Source organism: Podarcis pityusensis (assembly GCF_964106645.2).
Source record: "Podarcis pityusensis genome assembly, chromosome: 3".
NCBI lineage: Eukaryota > Metazoa > Chordata > Lepidosauria > Squamata > Lacertidae > Podarcis > Podarcis pityusensis.
The window spans coordinates 85,887,609-85,907,262 of NC_138026.1; the positions used below are offsets into that span (position 1 = coordinate 85,887,609).

The 19,654-nt window shown below is 38.5% G+C and overlaps 1 protein-coding gene across 1 annotated transcript in view; it reads left to right on the plus strand.

The window, feature by feature from the left end:
* ZFAND3 (zinc finger AN1-type containing 3) overlaps window positions 1-19,654 on the plus strand; it is a 131,453-nt gene that overhangs the window by 81,949 nt on the left and 29,850 nt on the right. Inside the window, exons 4-5 of the mRNA XM_081000317.1 lie at window positions 3,418-3,597; window positions 16,276-16,341. Of these exons, the coding sequence (XP_080856443.1) occupies window positions 3,418-3,597; window positions 16,276-16,341 (246 nt within the window). The remainder of the gene's footprint in view (window positions 1-3,417; window positions 3,598-16,275; window positions 16,342-19,654) is intronic.

A 19,654-nucleotide genomic window follows, 5' to 3' on the forward strand; every position in this document is an offset into this window, starting at 1 on the left:
TCTCCACCACCACCACCATATCCCTACCACCACATCTGCTTAATTCAAAATATAGATTATGCTCCATCTTGAAACTACCTGGCACTTCTTTAAAAAAAAAATTGAAAGCGTTTTGAATTCCAAACAAACACCACTGATGGAAAATTAGGCAATAGTTAACCTTAGTTGGGACTCCATGGGTTAGTCTAGAGAAATTAATTAAAAATAATAGACCAATGTTCTTAAATGCTAGGATTCTCCCTAGACATCTAAAAGGGCACCTGAGTGAGGACTGTGTAGATGCTAGCAGTGCTAGAGGCACTAATTGATAGTGCTTTTATTAAAAAAAATAATGAAATCTTGCATGCTCTTTTATTTGAAGTGGGCAAAGTAAATATGAAGCGTAATTAAATTTTGCATCCATTGGTTAGTTAGCCTACTTCAGAGATCTTTTGAGCTTTCACCAATATTGCACTAGGGGTTCTTTTAGCCTACTCAGTTTCTCAGTTGCCCCACACTGGCAACTTGTTGTTTCAGTATATTTAACAAGCTCTTATAATTTACCTGAATAGATTTTATTCTGTCTGCTAGAGTATTTCATTTCTTTTAACGAAGTAAGTAAAATTAGTTGTTTCTGTTCATTAGTAGTCTAGGTAGAAACATGTGTTCCTGATATCCTCAAGGAGAAATTGGAGAAAATCAGAATAGGTAAACGATCCTTATATTTTAGCAAACAAAACAATGATTCAGAGGTGTGTGTTTACTGTCTTGTTTGGTTGGCCATGTCCCTCTAGGCATCTCTCACGAACAAGCCCTGTTGAGTTTACCCATTTCTAAGGTATTTTTGTCACGTGGGTTTATTGGGCATCCAAAATTTATTTTGTTTTCCCAGTATTTATAAACCAGCAGAGATAAGAGACAGTTATTGTTCATAAGAAAGGTAAGAGACACATTTAGAGGAGTTCATAAATTTACCTGGACCTGTAGTAGCCAGGAGCCTTCTACCTCAGTGCTGTCCTGTGTGCTTCATTAGGAAAAGACGTATTAATACTCTGAGACTTTCTGAGGAAAGAATTTGGTTCATACAACAAAATGGACTTGTCTTGAATGGGAAAAGATTGTGTGCTGTGCTACAAACATTTGCTTTCCTTTACTACATTTTTTGCTGTTACTTATGAAATAGCTAGCCTTTATTAAAAGTAGCTGTTTACAAAATTCTACAACTTGCCTGTAGAAAGCAAGATGTTTCTGCTTGGAATAGCGCATACTGGGAGATCCTTATAAGTAGGTTAATTTCCTAATAATGCTGTATCTTAATAGTTGTCATAGAAACATTCCAATCAGTATCTCATCTTGCGGGGTGTGTTATACGGTAAAGGTAAAGGACCCCCGGACGGTTAAGTCCAGTCAAAGTCGACTCTGGGATTGCGGCACTCATCTCGCTTTCAGGCCGAGGGGGCCAGCGTTTGTCCACAAACGGCTTTCTGGGTCATGTGGCCATCATGACTAAACCTCTTCTGGTGCAATCAAACTCCAGTGAAGGAAGCCAGAGCACACGGAAACGCTATGCTGTAAAATTAACAGAATATAGAGCAGTTGTAAGGAAAATGGGATTGTTAAGGCTGACTCCCTGCTGTAGGATGAAGCAAAAAGAAGTGTAATGAAATGCTTCTTCATTTCATTGCATAATTTGTATCTTTCATGTTAAAATTTCTAAAAGGAATAACAAACCGGAATAAATTAATTTTGTGCTGGGGCATGTATCTTTATCCAGTTTTAAAAGAAATAGTATCAGGTCCTCATTTGGTTCTTCCCTTGTTCTACCTTAAGCTGTTCCTGTTGAGCTTAATATAGTATAAAACAGCATTTTATTGAATTTAAGATCTTGCAGATCCTGAAGAGCAGGCTGTTTTGTTATCAACTTGGGCTTAATAAGCTCTAGTTAAAGGCATCATTTCATAATTTATTGCCAATTCTTAGGATATAGAAGTGAAATAAAATTGAAGCATAGCTTGTGTTAACAGAAGAAACCAAAGGCAATCCTTAAAGTACACATGTGGAAATCAAGCTAAGAATAATTGACACTGGTATAAATCTGCATAGCAAATGTAAAGGATTTCACGGGGCTCAAAATGAGACAACATATTTCCAGGCTTCATGTGATTTTCCTTGTTGATGTTTTTTATTTCCATCATTGAATATGGCTATAATGTAACATAAAAGTCAGAACTGGACTACTGGTTAAGTAGCCCATGATCCAGAGGAATACTTTGTATACCTTAATTTTTCTAGGTTTTTTCTTTCCAGGACTTGCCTTTACAGAATTCACCAAAGTTTTCTCTTAATTGCAAATGCAGATCATTCTCAGTTTTCATTAGGGACTTAAACCTGAAATTTTGAAAATAAATGGAATTCGTTAGAATTGGGCCAGTATCAGCACAGATGAAGCTGAACATATCATGATGAGTTTTAAAAACATGCATAGTTACAGATCTAAGTTGTTTCCTGGTTAATATCACAGACAAGTTTGCAAAATCCTTTGTTGGCATTTAATAAATGCTACGGTGAAGGTCATGCACAAGAGGATAAAATTATGCAATATTTACATTGGCTAGTTGCTTTTTCTAAATAAGGCTTTAGCTGCCATGCTAATCAGACACCTTAGAAAGAGGTGATGGTTTGGTGGAAGTCACCGATCAGTTGATCACATAGTGTTAGTAGGTAGGAAGAACTGATACTGATGTTTTGTCTTATAAAGAGAGCTTTTGCAAAAAATGAATGGTTATTTGTTACATACCTTGGTTAAATTCAGTATTCATTTGCAGTTCACAAACTGTATTCACATGACACTGTAATCTGAGAACCAAATTAGTAAACGACCTAGCCTCATTTTAGAAGGAGGCAACAAGTAATTTTGCCTAGTTTCCTCATTAATTGCATTGTGCATAGAAACTCTCACAACTAATGCCAACTAGACAGGATGTTTGTCACATAATTTGCCTTTACCTGGTTTCTTCTCTAATTAATTGCTGGTGGGAGAAGCTACACAAGAATTGTGGCATGGCAAGGGAGTTAACCCTTTTCTCTAGAACAAATTTTTAAGGGGCTTTGGGTGGGTGTGTGAAGGAAATAAGCAAAAATCTCCCCACTTCTGTTAGTAGCTCCAGTCCACTGGAGCCAAAGCACTAGTTGGATTGTGCTCTAAATGTGTATCTTGCCATTCCACTGGAACAGCACTCCGTGATTATACCAAGTTCAGTAATAATGTATTGGTGCAATGAAGGTAAGTTTAATATCTTAGGGCTTAGACTAATAGGATTAAATCACAGTTTATAGAGATGATTATATTGTAAAATACAACATATTGTATGTGCCCCATTGGACAGAAACATGTTTTGTAGTCAATAATCCCATCTCCCCAATTTTGTGTCTTGTTAGATTTTCAAAAGAAGCAACCAGATGATGAGTCCACTCCCAGCACAAGCAACAGCCAATCAGATTTGTTCTCTGGAGAAACAAATAGTGACAACAGTAATACCTCCCTATCTACGCAGACTGTTAACTCCAACCAGCAACTTTCGACAGAACTGAATGTAACTTCACCGAGTAAAGAAAAATGTAAGTGTAAGGAGAGCAAAGTAGGCTCTGCTCTTCTCTAGCATCTTTAGTTTTCAGCCTTTAAGAAGAATGTAGTGATTTCTTTGGGAAACTGTAGAAAACTGCATGAGAATGATAGTTGTATGACAGTTGTAGGAAGAACAAGGGAAGGAAAGCATTTTCTATCTTGATTGACTAGAGCTCAGTTTGCATAGTTTTATCATTTTCATAACACTAATTACTACATTTGTCAACCTATAGCTTAACTGTTGGCCTGTGCTGTGGAAACTAGAGACCATATTATCCCAATAATTGGGATGATGTTCTTCAAATAAGTACAGAAAATTAAGCATGCAGCATAGGGTGTCATCCAATTGTTAGGGGATCTCACACATGGTGACTTGTGTAGAATAAGCATAAATACTTCCTGAAACATTTGGGTATTACAGGCATACATTTTGCTGATTATTTTATCTTAGTCTGACAACTTCCTTTAAAAGTAAAGTATTGTTCAATAGTTTGAATTCAGATGCCATCAGTGCTATTTCATGGAAGTTTCTGACAAAAGTTGAAATTTCATTGTGTGCTTCTTTGCAAAGCTCTCTCCTCTGAAATACAAAGCCTTATGTATAGATATATATCTGTATGTTGGGGAAAGGGATGTAGATCTAGTTATTTATTTGGTATAAGTGCTAGGAAGGTTTGTACTTTCTCACCATTTTCTTTGGGACAATGTGATAAAGTGCTCTCTTTCAGCCACTTCTTCATTTGGAACGAAAAGGATTTTTCTCTAGACAGTAATTTTGATAAGTCACTTACTGTTTTTCAGTGGTGCTAAATATACTGTTGGATTAATCTTGTTCATTGCATTTATATTCTGCTTTGCAGATAAAACTCAAGGAATGGGAACAGGAGATAAAATCATCTTACACCTTAGAATTGGAACCTCTTAAATACTGTAGGGAGTTTTATAAAAACAAGCTTTTAGTCTATATCCACTTAGGAGCTCTGAAAAAGGCCAATTACTATTGTTGGTTGCAAACATGAATAAATTGTTCCAAGTAAAAATCACAGAAGAGACAATTCCAGTCAAGAATACTATGTTCAAGTATGCTAAGTCGAGATTTCAGGTGGAGGACTGCACAGTTGAATGGCTGCCCATTTGGGAACAGGGGGAATGTTACACACAGAAAACGAGCACAGTGGGAAGTAAAGCTAATATCAAACCCTTTACCAGAGAACTTTGGGGCTCAGAAAAGGATGTGGGAACAGTGTGCAGGTTTCTGTATAAGAGAATTCAGTTGTGCAATGTCCCACCTGCAGTCTGAAGAAGTACAGTGTAGGGACAGTTTTATCAAACGCAACTATCATTTCTCATCCCCCATAGATAACCTTTTGAATTAAGAATTATGTAAACACAGTAAATGACCAGTCTTCGAAATTTCATTTGAATCTTTGCATTTGTTTATTTATAAATGCAATTCTATACTGCAAAACCATAAAATATCAGGGCAGTGTACAACAATTTTTTTAAAAAAAAAATCATTTAAAACAGTACAAAGCTACAACGGTCTGTCAGCATAAAAAAAGTTTTCAAAAGATGCCAGAATCTCACAATGAGGGTGCCTCAATCACTACAAAAGATCTACTTGGTTAAAGTCCAGTAAACTGTCACATACTGCACTGTTTACTTGCTTAATGATTTTTGCCTCCCCTGTCTGTCTGTATGTGTGTGTGCCTGCCTTACTCATTTATTCGCAATCTCACAGGTTGCCTCTATTCCATCCATTCATACATAGAAGCACCAGGAGGGTAATACAGAAAAAGTTCTAGATGCACTTTTCTCTGCAAATGCCCCCAAATACTGTTTCTTCACTGGCCTAGCAGCTTCAGTCCATTATCTCTTGGGATTGTCCATTGTCTTCCTGAGCAGCTACTTCATTGGACCAGATTTGTTTTGCAATTTTTTTTCTAGTTTGGCTGTAAAGATGTACGAAAGGGAGAACTTATTTAAAAAATATGCTCTTCTGTTCTAGGCTTCTGTACACTCACTAATGCATGCTCCGAGATGATAGATATTAGGCAGCACAGCCAGCAGCGCATTTGAAAATATTACCTATAAAAAATTCTTTATGACTTCCTGCTGGGATGGCTGTAAGTGAAACAGTGGTTAGATTTATTTACAGTTCTAGCTATCTCTCTTTTCCCCCCACAACCCCCAAACAGTAGTTCTCTAATGTAGCTCAGATTAGTGTCATTTATCAGAGCTAATTATACAGCAGATGGAGCTTTTCTGATTGATGATGGTCTCAGTGTGGAAGGTTCTTTCCCATAATGAAGAATGCCCAAACTTTAAATGTCTTTTTTGATTTTAATTTAAGGGTGGCTTTTTCATATTATTTATTTTGTTTTGTAAGGAGTTCTATAATACATACGCTGCTTTCATTATAGCAGTGTTTCTTAAATGATTGATATTTTTTCAGTGCAGTGAGATGATGATGTACAGCTGCATACTTTTACTGAATAGATTTGCTTGTATTTCAGTAAACAAAAAAACAGTGTGGGATATCATTGAGTTAATCCTTACCAAATTGTGCATAGATCTTACTGCTTAGAAGTGGTGTTGTTAATAAAAACAATTCAGATGGCAGCCTTTTGTGATCTTTCTCCGTTCCAAACCAGCTCGACATCAAGGTGCTAGCTGTGGTTAATTGCCCTACAGGCTAAGCACACTATAATTGTAGTAAGCCATTTTATTCATCATGTTGCAATAAAGATCTATCGTGTTAATAGTCTTGCTGAATGGGAAGAATTTTAAGCATTTTTATGAAGAGTCAGAATATTCTAGGAGGGGGAAAAATCTATAATTATATTTTGTGGCAGTTGGGTCTGGCAGGATATTAATGGGATTGCATGCATTCCTGTAATTCCAGTCATTCTTCTTACAAGCTAAATTTTTTCCTGGGCCTGCCTGTATACAAGCCCATTTATTTCCTACAAAATCTGTATCTGAAAAGATGCCTCAAAAGTGCAAGTAATTCTTAATTAGAGTTGCACCAGTTGCCAACAGTATACTTTCTCAGAGGAGATGCTGCTTCCGACAGGGAAGGAAGTGGCCAAATATGAATCTTCCAAATGCCAGATTTAACCCTGACATATAACTTTCCTCTCTGACACATTCCTGACTAACCCTCTGCCCCCTCCCAAACATTAAGAGAATAAGGAAAGCTGACTGGATCAGGACAAAAGCCCAACTGAACTTGCATCCTGGTCTCACAGTGGCCAACCAGACCCCCATGAAAAACCCTCAAGCAGGACCTGAGGCAGGGGGTGGTGCACCCTATTTTTCACTTGAGATGAAACTGGATGTGCTGCCCGTTTCACTGCCCCCACTGCCAGTTGAGAAGGGGTACTGGCATTGGCACCAATTTCCAGCAAGGTCTGAGAGCAGCAGGACACCGCAAGCATCCCTCCTCGGGGGCTTCTGCCACTTGAGGCGGCTTCTTCATCCCACCTCATGGGTGGGCCAGGCCTAGCCTGAGGACAAAAGGACTTGCCTCCCCCCCGCCCCCCGCCCCCCCGGTTTCTAGAACTGGTATTCAGAAGCATACTGCCCCCAACCATGGAGGCAGAGGATACATATTGTGGCTGATAGCCATGGACAGCTTTATCCTCCACGACTTTGTCTAATCCTGTTTTAAAGCCACTCAAGTTGGTGGCAATCAGTGTTTCCTGTGGGAATGATTGCCATAGTTCAGCTGTGCACACCATAAAGAAGGACCGGATCCCTCCAATGAGCTCATTGTGGCATATATGGCCCTCCCCCATCTCATTTAATCCCCACAACAACCCTGTGAAATAGTTCAGACTGAGAGACAGTGACTGGCCCAAGGTCACCCAGAGAGCTTCATGGCTGAATAGGGATTTGAACCCAGATCTCCCAGGTCCTCATTCAACACTTAAACCACTGCACGACTAGCTCAATAGCATAAGAATACATTTAGGCTCTATTGCCTGTTGGTTATAGTTTGGGCCTCCTAGTATTTGTATTTATTAAATTATTTTTCTTTTTAAATGGCCTATCCTTCTTCCCCAAAGGGAGCATAGTAGTAAGTGGTTCTCTTTAACAATGTGGATCATGAGGATAGGAAAGAGGGAGCCAAAACACATTTTTCTTTTAACCACTCCAGAACCCGCTTATTAGGGAAGTCTGTGTGTATTTTATTAAAAGGTCATGCCATATACTTTAACAATTTCATTTAGTTTGAGCCCTTCATCACCTTCTCTGGGGCTGTCACATTGTTTTCCTTTCCTCTGTGCAGCTGCAGCTCAAGCTGACATGGTGCAGGTTTAAGTGAAATCTGAATTGTAATATAACATGAAAAATGTCCGTGTGGGAAATTTGACTTTGGCAGTTAGATCAGGTTGATATTTCAATAGCACTTCACTACACAGGACATGATGTCATTTTAATTTGTGCTTTACTTTTCCCAAGACTTTCCAAATTTCTATTCTTAAGCATGATTTAGAATGTTTTGAGGAACTGTCTTAACATTATATTCCTGTAAAATGTTCACACGTCCTTTGTTAATGAAATGTGCAGTTGGGCTTAGATGTATTCTCGTCTCTGCAAGTGGAATTAACTACGGATATTCCTCTTGCCCAGAATGTATCCATGTGTTTGTGTGGCAGCAGAACTGTATTCCCTAATCATTTTGGTTTCCGTCTTAATGCACATGGTCAAATACCTCGCTTTAAGCCATTGAATATTCATTGTTCTTTACAATATTAGCCCTTTAGCCCTTTAAAAATTGCTATTGTAAACATGTTTTCTGATGCTCAGGCTTTCTTCGGCACGATCAGAACCAAAGAAATGAGAGGGAGCCTAAAGGAATATAAAAGTATATAGAATAATGATATTGCACATCAGGATTGCTTTGGGGCACAGTCATATAGCATATAGTACTTCCAGAGAAATGAGTGGAAAAGTGGAGCTTTTTTGAGTTGCTTTTTGATGTTCTGAAAGGACCCCAAATAGTCTGAAATCCTTGACAGCCGTTCCAGGTATTTCTCTGTAGGCCTTGACATAACTGCAAACAAATGGGAAGTGATTATCGGGGCCCATATAAGCCTTGCATTTGTTACAAGACATTGGTTTTGCATTCCATTGACCATAGAGCATTTTTTAATCAGGGACCCTATTTTAAGTAGGGAGTATTGTATTTATGTTACAAATGGGAATAGTAATGCAAAACGAATTGTGTTGACACAGATACCTTCATCTCAGTACCCTGCTTTAATGTATTCCCTACAGGAGACAAATGTATTTGGGAAATACACGAAAGGTTGTAAGGTTTGGCAGTGAGAGATTGTATAAAAATGTGTACATAAAAATCTGAATGATTAAATCTTCATCCATTTAACTAATTTTAACAATGCAAGTTGATTCTCTAGAAGTGGTTGAAGCTTGGACAGCTAAGTAGTTTCTGCACGTGACAGAATGTTACCCATACATGCAGAAGAAAAGCAATGTGTCTCTGAAGACTTCCATTTAAGATTTAGCTTCCTTCTAGTTTATATCTCTTATATGTTTGTGATTCTAATTCATGGCTCTTTTCAAACTTGATTATGTAGATAAATTAGGGATGTCTATTCCAATTACACACATTCACGGCTAGATTCAAGGTTTAAGCAGGCTTCCCAAAACACCACTGTTGCTTATACTTTCTAGAGGTTCTTATAAGATTTGTTGCTGCCAACTCTCACAATGGGGATTCTTTTTAAGCTTGGCTACTCTTAAGTTCATGAAAAACCTTTTGAGTTCCTGGTCTCTAAAGCCTCCAGCCAAAAGCATTTAAGTCATTCGTAGCTTGTTAGGAAAGCAGTTTTTAGAATATTGTATTTTAGATATTCCAGCATAACATTTCCTAGAATGAAGATCTCTTAAGGGTGTTTAGAAACAGGAAGTCCTTGTGGACAAGGCAACTATTATCATCTTGTTTCCATGATTGCTGCTCAGTCTTCCCAGCCCTGCTTATTCTGCCACTTCATTTAACTAGCAATAACTGGCTTGAGGATTGGCATAGTTGACATCTACCTTCTAGATTTCCAGCATATATTTGCTTGTCAAAGCACTATGCTTGCAGTTGAAAGCCAGGAATAGCTTGGAAAGGATACTGCACGGCACAGGGGGCACATATGTACATACATTTGCAGTTATAAAGTTATGGAATATTCAGCAATGCTCTTTACACTGCAGTTAATGTTGATTTGAATTTAATTTTTGTTCTTCATTGTTGATAGATTCCCCTAAAAGATCATCATTCTAAAGTTTCTACAGTGCCCAAGGATACTGGCTTTTCACATCATTAAGATTCGACTAATTGCCTCTCATAATAAGGATGCGAAGTTTCTTGCTATGAGGTTGAAACAAATATCACTCCATTCCAACTGGAAACTAATATCTGGAAAAGAGGAGGCATAATCAAGGGACAAGAAAATGCTCTGGCGTGTAGACGGTTTTTGTGTTCTGTCTTTGTTTATAATATGTCTCGTGTGTGTGTGTGTATACATGTATTGTCATGTATAGAGGTAGGATTATGTAGTTCGTAAAGAAAGCTTTTGGCTTGTACTACATGTCATAAAATAAGAAAGCATGCTACTGGTCATAACAAACATGCAATGCATGCAAATATTTTTTCCTTGACATCTGAATTGAGTGAGGCTGTGCAGGCGCTGGACCAATGACTGGAGGCAGTTAGGCTGAACAAGATGGAGGTGCTGTGAATTGACTGTTTTCGTGTCCAGGAATTGGGTTGACAGTCTGTTCTGAATGGAGTTGCACTCCTCTTGAATGAGCAGGTTTGTTGCTTGGGGGTACTTCTTGATCCAGCATTCTCACTGAAGGCTGAAGTGGCATATTGGTAGCATAGAGTGTCTATTTTCAGATACAGCCATTCATGGACTATGACAGCCTTGCCACAGTAATCCGTGCTCTGATAACATCCCAGTTAAATACCTGTAATGTGCTTTATGTGGGGGGCTACTTTGGCAGAAAGTTCAGAAGCTGCAATTTGCACAAAATACAACTTGCACAAGATAAATGAAAACCTGCCCTGGTCCCAGTATACCATCAGTGTGAGCAGCTAACAATTCAGGAGTAGTTTGTCATCATCCCACCTACTGGAGCTTAAAGCAACTAACTTGTAATCCACAGCTGAAGCCTTCAGGACAACCACAGGGCAACTGAAAGGCAGCTCTTTGTCTGCCAACAATGGATGTGGGGCTCAGATAATTTCACCAATTACCTTGTCTTCTAGCTCTCCTGTTCTGCCTTCTGTAGGTGCCAGTGCATCATAACAACAATTTATACCGCGCCCATCTGGCTGGGTTTCCCCAGTGCATCTCCCATAGGAGAAATTCAGTCCACCTATCCAGCTTTCCTCCCATCATCTGCTCCTTCTCTTTCTTTCATTCCTTCTCCTCTCCCAAATATACAGAAGAACTGCCACTTGTTCATTGTCTGCTTGCTTGTTATCAGTGCAAAGAGCTAAGTAGCTGTAGGGACTAGGATTATATGGAGCTTCTGTTTCTTCTATGTTCTTGGAACAGCTGCTGTAGTAGTCATTGCTGCTTTACTGACTTCTTCACTGGCTGATGGTTTTGAGACACCTAGAGCACTTATATTTTATTTATTAATTCAGAGTTTCTCCAAAGTACAGCATAAAGCAATATTGGCCTGTCCTGCTCTTAGCTCCAGAGTCCTTTGTATGTATGAGAGGACTCAGAATTGGTAAGGTCAGTTGTTACTGGCATGCTACCATGACCAGCCCAAATTTGTAAACCTCTTTCATATGGCCTCAGTGAACATAAGAAGATATAGGTATTGTTCTTCACTGTGCATCCTGTAACAACCAGAATTCACAGAGAGAGGAGGGTGGTTGAAAGAACCAGGAGATGAATAGGATGGAAATCACAGTAGCTGCATCCTTTCTTAGTGCCTCAAAAGTATCTACAGGCAGTTTCTTGGTGGTTATTTAATCTCAGCCACCTTAATGTTTCAGAAGAAAGTAGATTGTCAAAGCGATTGTCAAAGACCATGAGTGATATCTAACTAAGACCCATTGAATCAGCTTAAGACCGTTGATTGCAGTGGGTTTACTCTTGAGTATGGCAAACATTTGATGTTACCCATATGAATATACTATTTTCCCCCTTCTGACTGTGTAAACTTAACCCAGTCAGACACTCCCTTTTGCAAAGTAATTTAGCAAATATTGCAGGAATTATGTATTCTCAAGAAAGTATTGAAACTTGATGGAAGTAGTCAAGTAGATTTGTTAATCTAGGGTCCCTTCCAGACTGCTGAGAGAATTCTGGTGAAGCATTCCATATAGTGGCTTTAGTATTATTACAGACATGGGAAATTATGTATTGCACACATCTGCATATCGAGGGATGTTACAGCAAAAACGGCATTATGGAAACTTACTAATGTGTGTACATATGCTTTACTTCTAATTTAGATACCCAAACTTTATCTGAATGTGAGATTTGGTATGACAGTATGTCTAATCCTGCAAAGGTAAAATCATCAAGGAGATTATGATGGGAGTGAAATTGACAAGGTATTTAATAAGGGATGATGCATTTCTAATTAGTCCACAGCGCCTGTAGTTGAAAATTAATTGTGGTGTTATGTAAATGTCATGTTAATTAAGAGAGAATATTGGAAGTACAATAAATCTTTAAAAAGTTACCCATTTTAGTTAATATTTATGCAGGCTTCCAAAAGAATGATAGCAAGATATCTCAACTTTTAGATGTCTGTTCAGCAACCTGATTTCTTAGTTGATATGGGCTTCCTTTTTTTAATTGCAAGCATTCCAAAATACAGTTGCCATTATAATATGCAAAAATTCTGCCTGTGCCGAGCCTTATAAAGGTTGGCAGTCATATGATTTATTCAGCTTGAAATCAACCTAGACTGATTCTAAAACAGTTTCCACAACCCACTGAGAGATATGGAAATGGGTCTTAACATTGTGCATTCGTATTTACATCCAAATGTAATTGTTGAAGCCCTAACTAACACTTTAGGTTAGAACATACCTTAATGTCATGTTGAATCTAGTGCCATGCTTCTCAAAATGTGAGGTGAGTGTGTTGGAGGTACCTGTCATTGGTAGAGGAGGCTTGACTATCAGGCCATAAACCTTTTTGTGTAGTTTGGTTAAGCCATTTAAGTATCTCTGTGCTTATCAGTTTTTATCAGTTGCTCCCTTTCTCTTCCAGTATCTGTCTGCCTTTTTCCAGGATTGACTTAAGCATGAATATTGCTAAGTAGTTCGCCTTTCTCATCTTGTGTACAGTTGTGAGATATCAGAACAGATTTTTCTCTCTAGCATTGGGAGGCTTTAGTAGATACAAAGGTTGAAAACTACCAATCCAGTACCAATTGAATGCGTAGTACATGCATAGGCAAACTCGGCCCTCCAGATGCTTTGGGACTGCAATTCCCATCATCCCTGACCACTGGTCCTGCTAGCTAGGGATCATGAGAGCTGTAGTCCCAAAACATCTGGAGCGCCAAGTTTGCCTATGCCTGGCGTAGTACTTACTATGGTAGCGATCTGACAAAGAGCAGGTGCCTAGCACACAGCAATTGGCTTCATTCTAAACTGGGGCAGTGGACTATTTCAAACTCAGATTAGATTTAACGCTTTGTGGTTCTGATACAGATCAGTGTTTCCACATCTGTAGTGTACTGGGGTGGGTGGATCCTGGGAGCATTTTTGTTCCAGATCAAAGCCACAACAGGCAGGAAAGGATCCCCCTACAATGGCAATTTGTGTGGGGAAAGTTTGTACTCAGTGGCAAACTATGTGTTCAACATCTCATGAGGTTTGGCACATATATAGGAGAATACTTGATCACAGAATAACTTCATTCTGTCAGTGAGGGGCTTAAGCAAGCATGTTTTATTCTTCATCTACCTTTGAAAAATTTCACAGAAACTGCTGATTTGTTGCTAGAGGTAAGAGCAGTTGCTGGAAATACTGCTGCTTAGTTGCTTTTCAGTCAGTGTTTCTTATGAAATATATGATTGGACAATACACAAAGCATTTTTTATTACAGTTCTCAGCAAAAGAGTGCAAAAGAACGATAGGTGAAGTTCTGCATTAGAGGATAATGATGAAGGCCTGGATATGCTTTGATGTTTAAATCTACAGTGATTGCAACTAAATGTTTTACCCTACAATAAATGTGGGTTTCTGGTTATTGTTTTTTCCACAATAAGATGAACTTCTTCCATTATATGAAGTCTGGAATAAGTTCTATCAAATTTCACTTCTAAAACCTGATGAAGTATAGAACTACTTCATCACGATTCCAACTCAGGCTATGTGGTGCCTGAATTGTAGAAAAATAGTGTTCATCTGTTCTTCAAAAGGATATACAATCAGATTTAGATAAAATCTGAACACAAAATACGTTATACTCTTACGTTCTATTGATATTTCATAGTAAAAGCACTTTTTCACACAGCTATCCTATCTGCATTGTAATTATTTTACTCTTCTATTCAGAAGTATATGGTGGCTAAAATTTATTTGAACTGCACTTGCAGGAGATATTTATCACTTTGTTGCATCAATTAAGTGTTTTAAATTTGTTGTTAGCCGCCCTGAGCCCGGTTTTCTGAACCGGGAAGGGTGGGGTATAAATAAAAAAGTATTTATTTATTATTTATATCATAAATAAATAACACAACAACTCCCCATATATTGAATCTCTTCACAAGATCAGATTCCTTGTAACCACAACCAAGTAGTTAACACAGGTGGGAAGAATTCAGTTTTGAGATTTCTATGCCTCAGGGTCACAAACATTATTTAGGACAGGTGTGGGGAACCTTTGCCCACCCCCTAGATGTTGCTGAACTACAACTCCCATAAACCCTGATATTTGGTTGTGCTTGCTGGGGCTGATGGGAGTTGTAGTTCAGCAACATCTGGAAGGCCAAAGGTGCCCCATCTCCGCTTTCAGACTGCTGGTATATATTTCCATCTATATTTCTTGGGCTTTATCATATTTTGATATTTTGATAAAGGTCTAAATGTACAGAAATTGTATTCATGGTTACCTTATGTGAACAATTTCATATTTGGCTGTTAAATTATTCCTTACTGCAGTTCAGGAAGATAAGTAGCAGGATTTCTGAAAATGAAGGTACATGGTATTGTTAGCCTAGTAAGCACCTCATTTTCATTGCTTTATAATCTGAGTAAACTCTTGCAATGTTGCTTACAGTAAGGACTCACTAGGGTTCCATTTTGTTTCACTGGTTGCCTTTTAAGCAGCAGCTTGAAATGTGCAGTGGGAAAGCTCCCTAAAAATTGTCTTTTAATGTTGGTGAATTCCTTGGAGGACAACAAAACCAGTCTCTCATCAGTGCCCGCTAACTGTTGCAATACATGTTGCATTTTCCACAGGGAATAAATATTCATGATGACTTGTTCATATTGAGACACCTATACATGCAGGTCCCATTTTACAAACACAAGTGTGTTCCCTGGAAACAGTTTGTTAGGCAAGTGTTTGCAAAGTGAGTCAACAATTTCCATTCGCATAACAAGTTGACAATTTCCATTGTGTTCCTGACCATGGAATCTGTGGTGCATATAGGTTTGGGCACTAGTTCCTTGTGTTCAGATAAGTGGATTTTTGCATAGCAAGCGTTCATAAAGCAGGACCTGCCTGTATTGGAAATAGTGTGTGTGAAGTGGCAGTGAGGGCAACTTACACAGAGGCATTTCCATGTAATTTAGATTATTCAAGATGTTTAAGAAACCTGTAAGAGGAGGCAGTTTTACCCCTTTATTGCAGATGGAGGGTTAAGAAAATAGTGACCTAACAAGTTAATGGCCAAGGTGAGATTTGAACTTGCAGCTTCTGATTCACAGGTCACACTCTTAACCAGCTGTGTTGATTTGTGGGTGCATGCATATTGAATATTGTACAAGTAGAAGCCCATCGACATAACTAGAGGAGTATTTCCATAACACTATTTTGCATTCAGTTATTGGTACTTGGGGACTCGCCTTTTACCATAATGACTTAATTTTAAGCTATAAGGTTATAATCAGTTATCAAAGCTGCAGTGTTGCCAGTTACATTTGCTGTCAATTCATTTCAGCGTAACTGATCAGGTATGTGTGTTTACTGCAATATATCAGACAATTATTAGGCAGCTGGCTTAACAAGCTCTCTGGAGAGTTCTGCTCTGGTACATGTTGAGGTCTGCTAGGAAATTTAGAAGCCAGTCACTAAGCCAATTGCTAAATGGTTAGGATGTCATTTTTTTAAATTGAATATTGGTTTTAAACAATATATGTAAAGTTATATAGAATTTATTGTAGTATATGTTGCCTTGTTCATCAGTGTTGGCCACGACTGTTATCTCACCTCTCCTCTATATTATCCTACTGCAGAATTTTCACGATGTCCATTTTTTGGTGTAGGAGCAGAGAGTTCCAGCTTCATTATTATTGTTGTGACTCTTCCACAGCATTTGTAGCATGTCTATGCAAGTTTGTATTGGTTACCTATATGCCTTTGGATATTATACTGTTCTGGATGACCAACATAGTAATGCAAAAGTAATTTTCTGGAACTGACTTATTTCTCTGTTTTCAGGTGGGCCATGCACAGATACAGCTCATGTCTCCTTAACCACAGCAACCAAAAGATCCTGCGATTCAGGTAAATCTTAATTTCTTTTTAAATATCACATCAAGCTATATAGTATGCTGAAGGAGAGGAGAATATTAAAAAATAACACTGGGAACCAAGAGCTGCACATTCACCACGCATGTGTAAATAACCACAATCAACCACACCTTCACCGAAACATCAAGAATTACCAAACCTCAAAAGACAGCTGAAGAAATTGTTAGGGTTCCCAACGCCTTTAAAAAATCAAATTAAAAGTTACCATTTACGCTAAAATATACTACCGTGGAGGGACACTCCTTACTTCCTGCAACAAGCAAGAGAGTCCTGAGCTGTCCTAGGCCATGACAGGTACCACTGCTGACTACTAATGTTCCTTTTTGGCAATGAGCAAAGCTGTAGCAGATGGGCAGTAGAAAAGCTTTGCTATGCTGCAGTGCATGTCTCTCAATTTATCCGAGGCTGAAGGGCAAGTAGTCCTCACTCCTCCTACCTTTCTAACAAATGATACCAAAATTAAGCAAAATTATGGCTTCTACCTTTGCAATGGCAATATTTGAAATAATAGTCAGTTATTTGGCATCTCAGCCATAGTAGTCACCCACTGAAACATTCTGGAATTGAACAGTCTACTCAAGTGTCTTGGGGTACACCACTTTATTAACTTGCCATCTTAAACTATGCTTTAAGACAAGTCTAGTCTTAAGATTTTCATATCAGCAGGATATCAGGATCCTGCCCACTGCAAAACCAGTATGTGACTTTTCGTGTGTGTGTGTGTGTGTGTGTGTGTGTGTGTGGTGTGTATATGAATGAATCCCCAGGACAAATGTTGAAATTCTTTGGTATCAAAAACCTTGGGATCTCCATTGCTAGATTCAAGACCCACCCCAGCAAGGTAATCAGCTGAGTTAGCTATACTCTATCAGAATTCCTAGTTTTCAAGTGTTTGCAGGTGGGAAGAGATTACTAGCTCTGTACAAAAATAAAGTTCACTAAGATATCATTCTTACTGACAGTAAGAAAAATAATAGCAAAACAGATTTTGGATGAAGCAAGCACAGCGCCCACTTCATCTCTGGACAGAAGCTGGATACTGAACAAATTCTCCCCCCCCCCCCATTGACCATCAAAACATGGTAGCAAGCAGTAGATGTCCCTTGGTGTCTTAAGCCTGGAGTCTCGTTGGGCCATGAAGCCTCCGTGCTTAATTGCCCACAGTGTCTCAAGAGAATGCAAATGTGTAACATGATGGTAACCTCCATTTTGAGTAAATAGGTTTTGATGTGTGCATAGGTGTCAACTTAAGGGCAGTGGCATTGATTTTGACACTCAGTGTAGCTGCATGAAAACTGATATGTCATTAGCTCAGGGATATGCCTATGAAGTGCATCTAAACTAAAGATACAGAATAATTTTGGAAAGGGGGAGGCAGAAAAACTTCCCCATATCAGAAATTGCAGCACCTAATAGTGATTCTGCTACATTCACTAGCATCATATGAAGCCATTTATGTTAAAGTAGAGATAAATGAAAATGCCCCTTAGTGGTTAGCTCCAACATTCTCAGTGCTAAAAGATTTTGCGTCTAAAATAGCTGCAAAGCCAATCTTCTCTATCCCAGTAGTCTGGCCTTGTATTTTCTGAAAAGAAATAACCACATAAGATTCACAAAGGAATGGAACAACATTTCCTGCTTTTTTCAATTTTCACCTCTGGTAGTTTTGGTGTCTATAATACTTTCACACTATTAAAATGTTTATGTTGAATATATTGAATAGGAAAAGTGTTGAGCCCCCATTCCTTTTCTGTGTAAGTACTTATGCGGTAAATTTGGCCTTGGCCCTGGCTGCATTCACATGTTTGCAGATAGCATTTAGTTTGCCCTTTATAAATAGGCCACGGGCGACATTATTTGCATTTTAATACAAACTTACCTAATCTGCACTTCCCAGACCAATACAGAAACTGAAACACTGTTACCCTTTGAAATTTGTACTTTTCTGAAAGATGTAATGCCGTTTTCGAATCAAAAAATGGACAGAAAAATGCATATTATTATAGAGAATTTTACAGAAAAATATGTGTATTAGTACAAAAAACAGTTTATTAAAAAAAATATTTCATAAATATATGTATTAAGCAAAATTGCTTACAAAAATGCATACATTGTGAGAAATGAGAACAAGATGTATTATGTACCACTTAATGCCAAAACAGGCTTCTAAGCAGTTTTGAGAATATAAACACCAGTTTCACAATAATAATAATAATAAATTTTATTTATATCCTGCCCTCCCCAGCCGAAGCCGGGCTCAGGGCGGCTAACAACAATAAAATAGTACAAAAGTACAGCATAAACAACATTCTAAAATCATTCATTATAAAATTAATTAATTCAAGCCACTGGCAACCATTGGGCCAGAGCTCCGCGAAGATTGCCGAGGGAGGGAGTCAGGCTGTGCCCTGGCCAAAGGCCTGGTGGAACAGCTCTGTCTTGCAGGCCCTGCGGAAAGATGTCAAGTCCCGCAGGACTTTATTGAAATACACAGTAATTAAAATGATAGGTTTTTTTGAGCAGACTTCTGTATCAGTTTACGAATCTGAGTAAACTAAGGTTCACAACTGGGAAAATGAGAAACTGAGAGAAACAAAAAATGACAGATTTGTCTGTACCTACCTTCAAGCATAATATATACCTTCTAGCTTCTTCCTGCAAGAAAAGTAGTCCCATTCAAACATGACATAATTCCGCCATAGTTTGTAGAGATATTTATCTGTTAAGTACAGGGTTGTGCTTTGCTAGATTGGGAGCAGCAGCTATGATTGAGCCTTTAAAGCTTTTAAAGGTGTCAATTTGCTTGGAAATGCTAGAAAGTAAGTGCAGTGGATATACGAAATCCAACGGCTAGTTTCTTGGCTTTGGCTGTAATTTTTTTTTAGCTTCCTCTTTTATCATGCGTAATATGTGCAGCAAGGACAAAAAAAACAAAACCCCACAACCCTCTGGTTCCACCATTAATTAGGTATGCTATTGCTCTGCAGTGGTAAAGTGTCTGTGCTAACAGTATAAAAAAGGTTAGTGAGGCCTTTTATTATAAAAACAACTTTGAGAGAGTTTTGTTGTTTCATTTGACCTTTAAGGTGCTCTTTAAGGAGCTCTTTAGTATTTGACTGGTGGCGGGCACCATGCTACAAATTCAGCTCTCTTTGGACCTTCTCACTGGAAGGCATGTGATGATGGAACACCGACAAAGGCGCACTCTACATCATAGGTCCTGGCAGTGACAGCCCACATTAATGACACTTTTTTACCCTGCTCACTGCTCAGTTGTACTAATAGA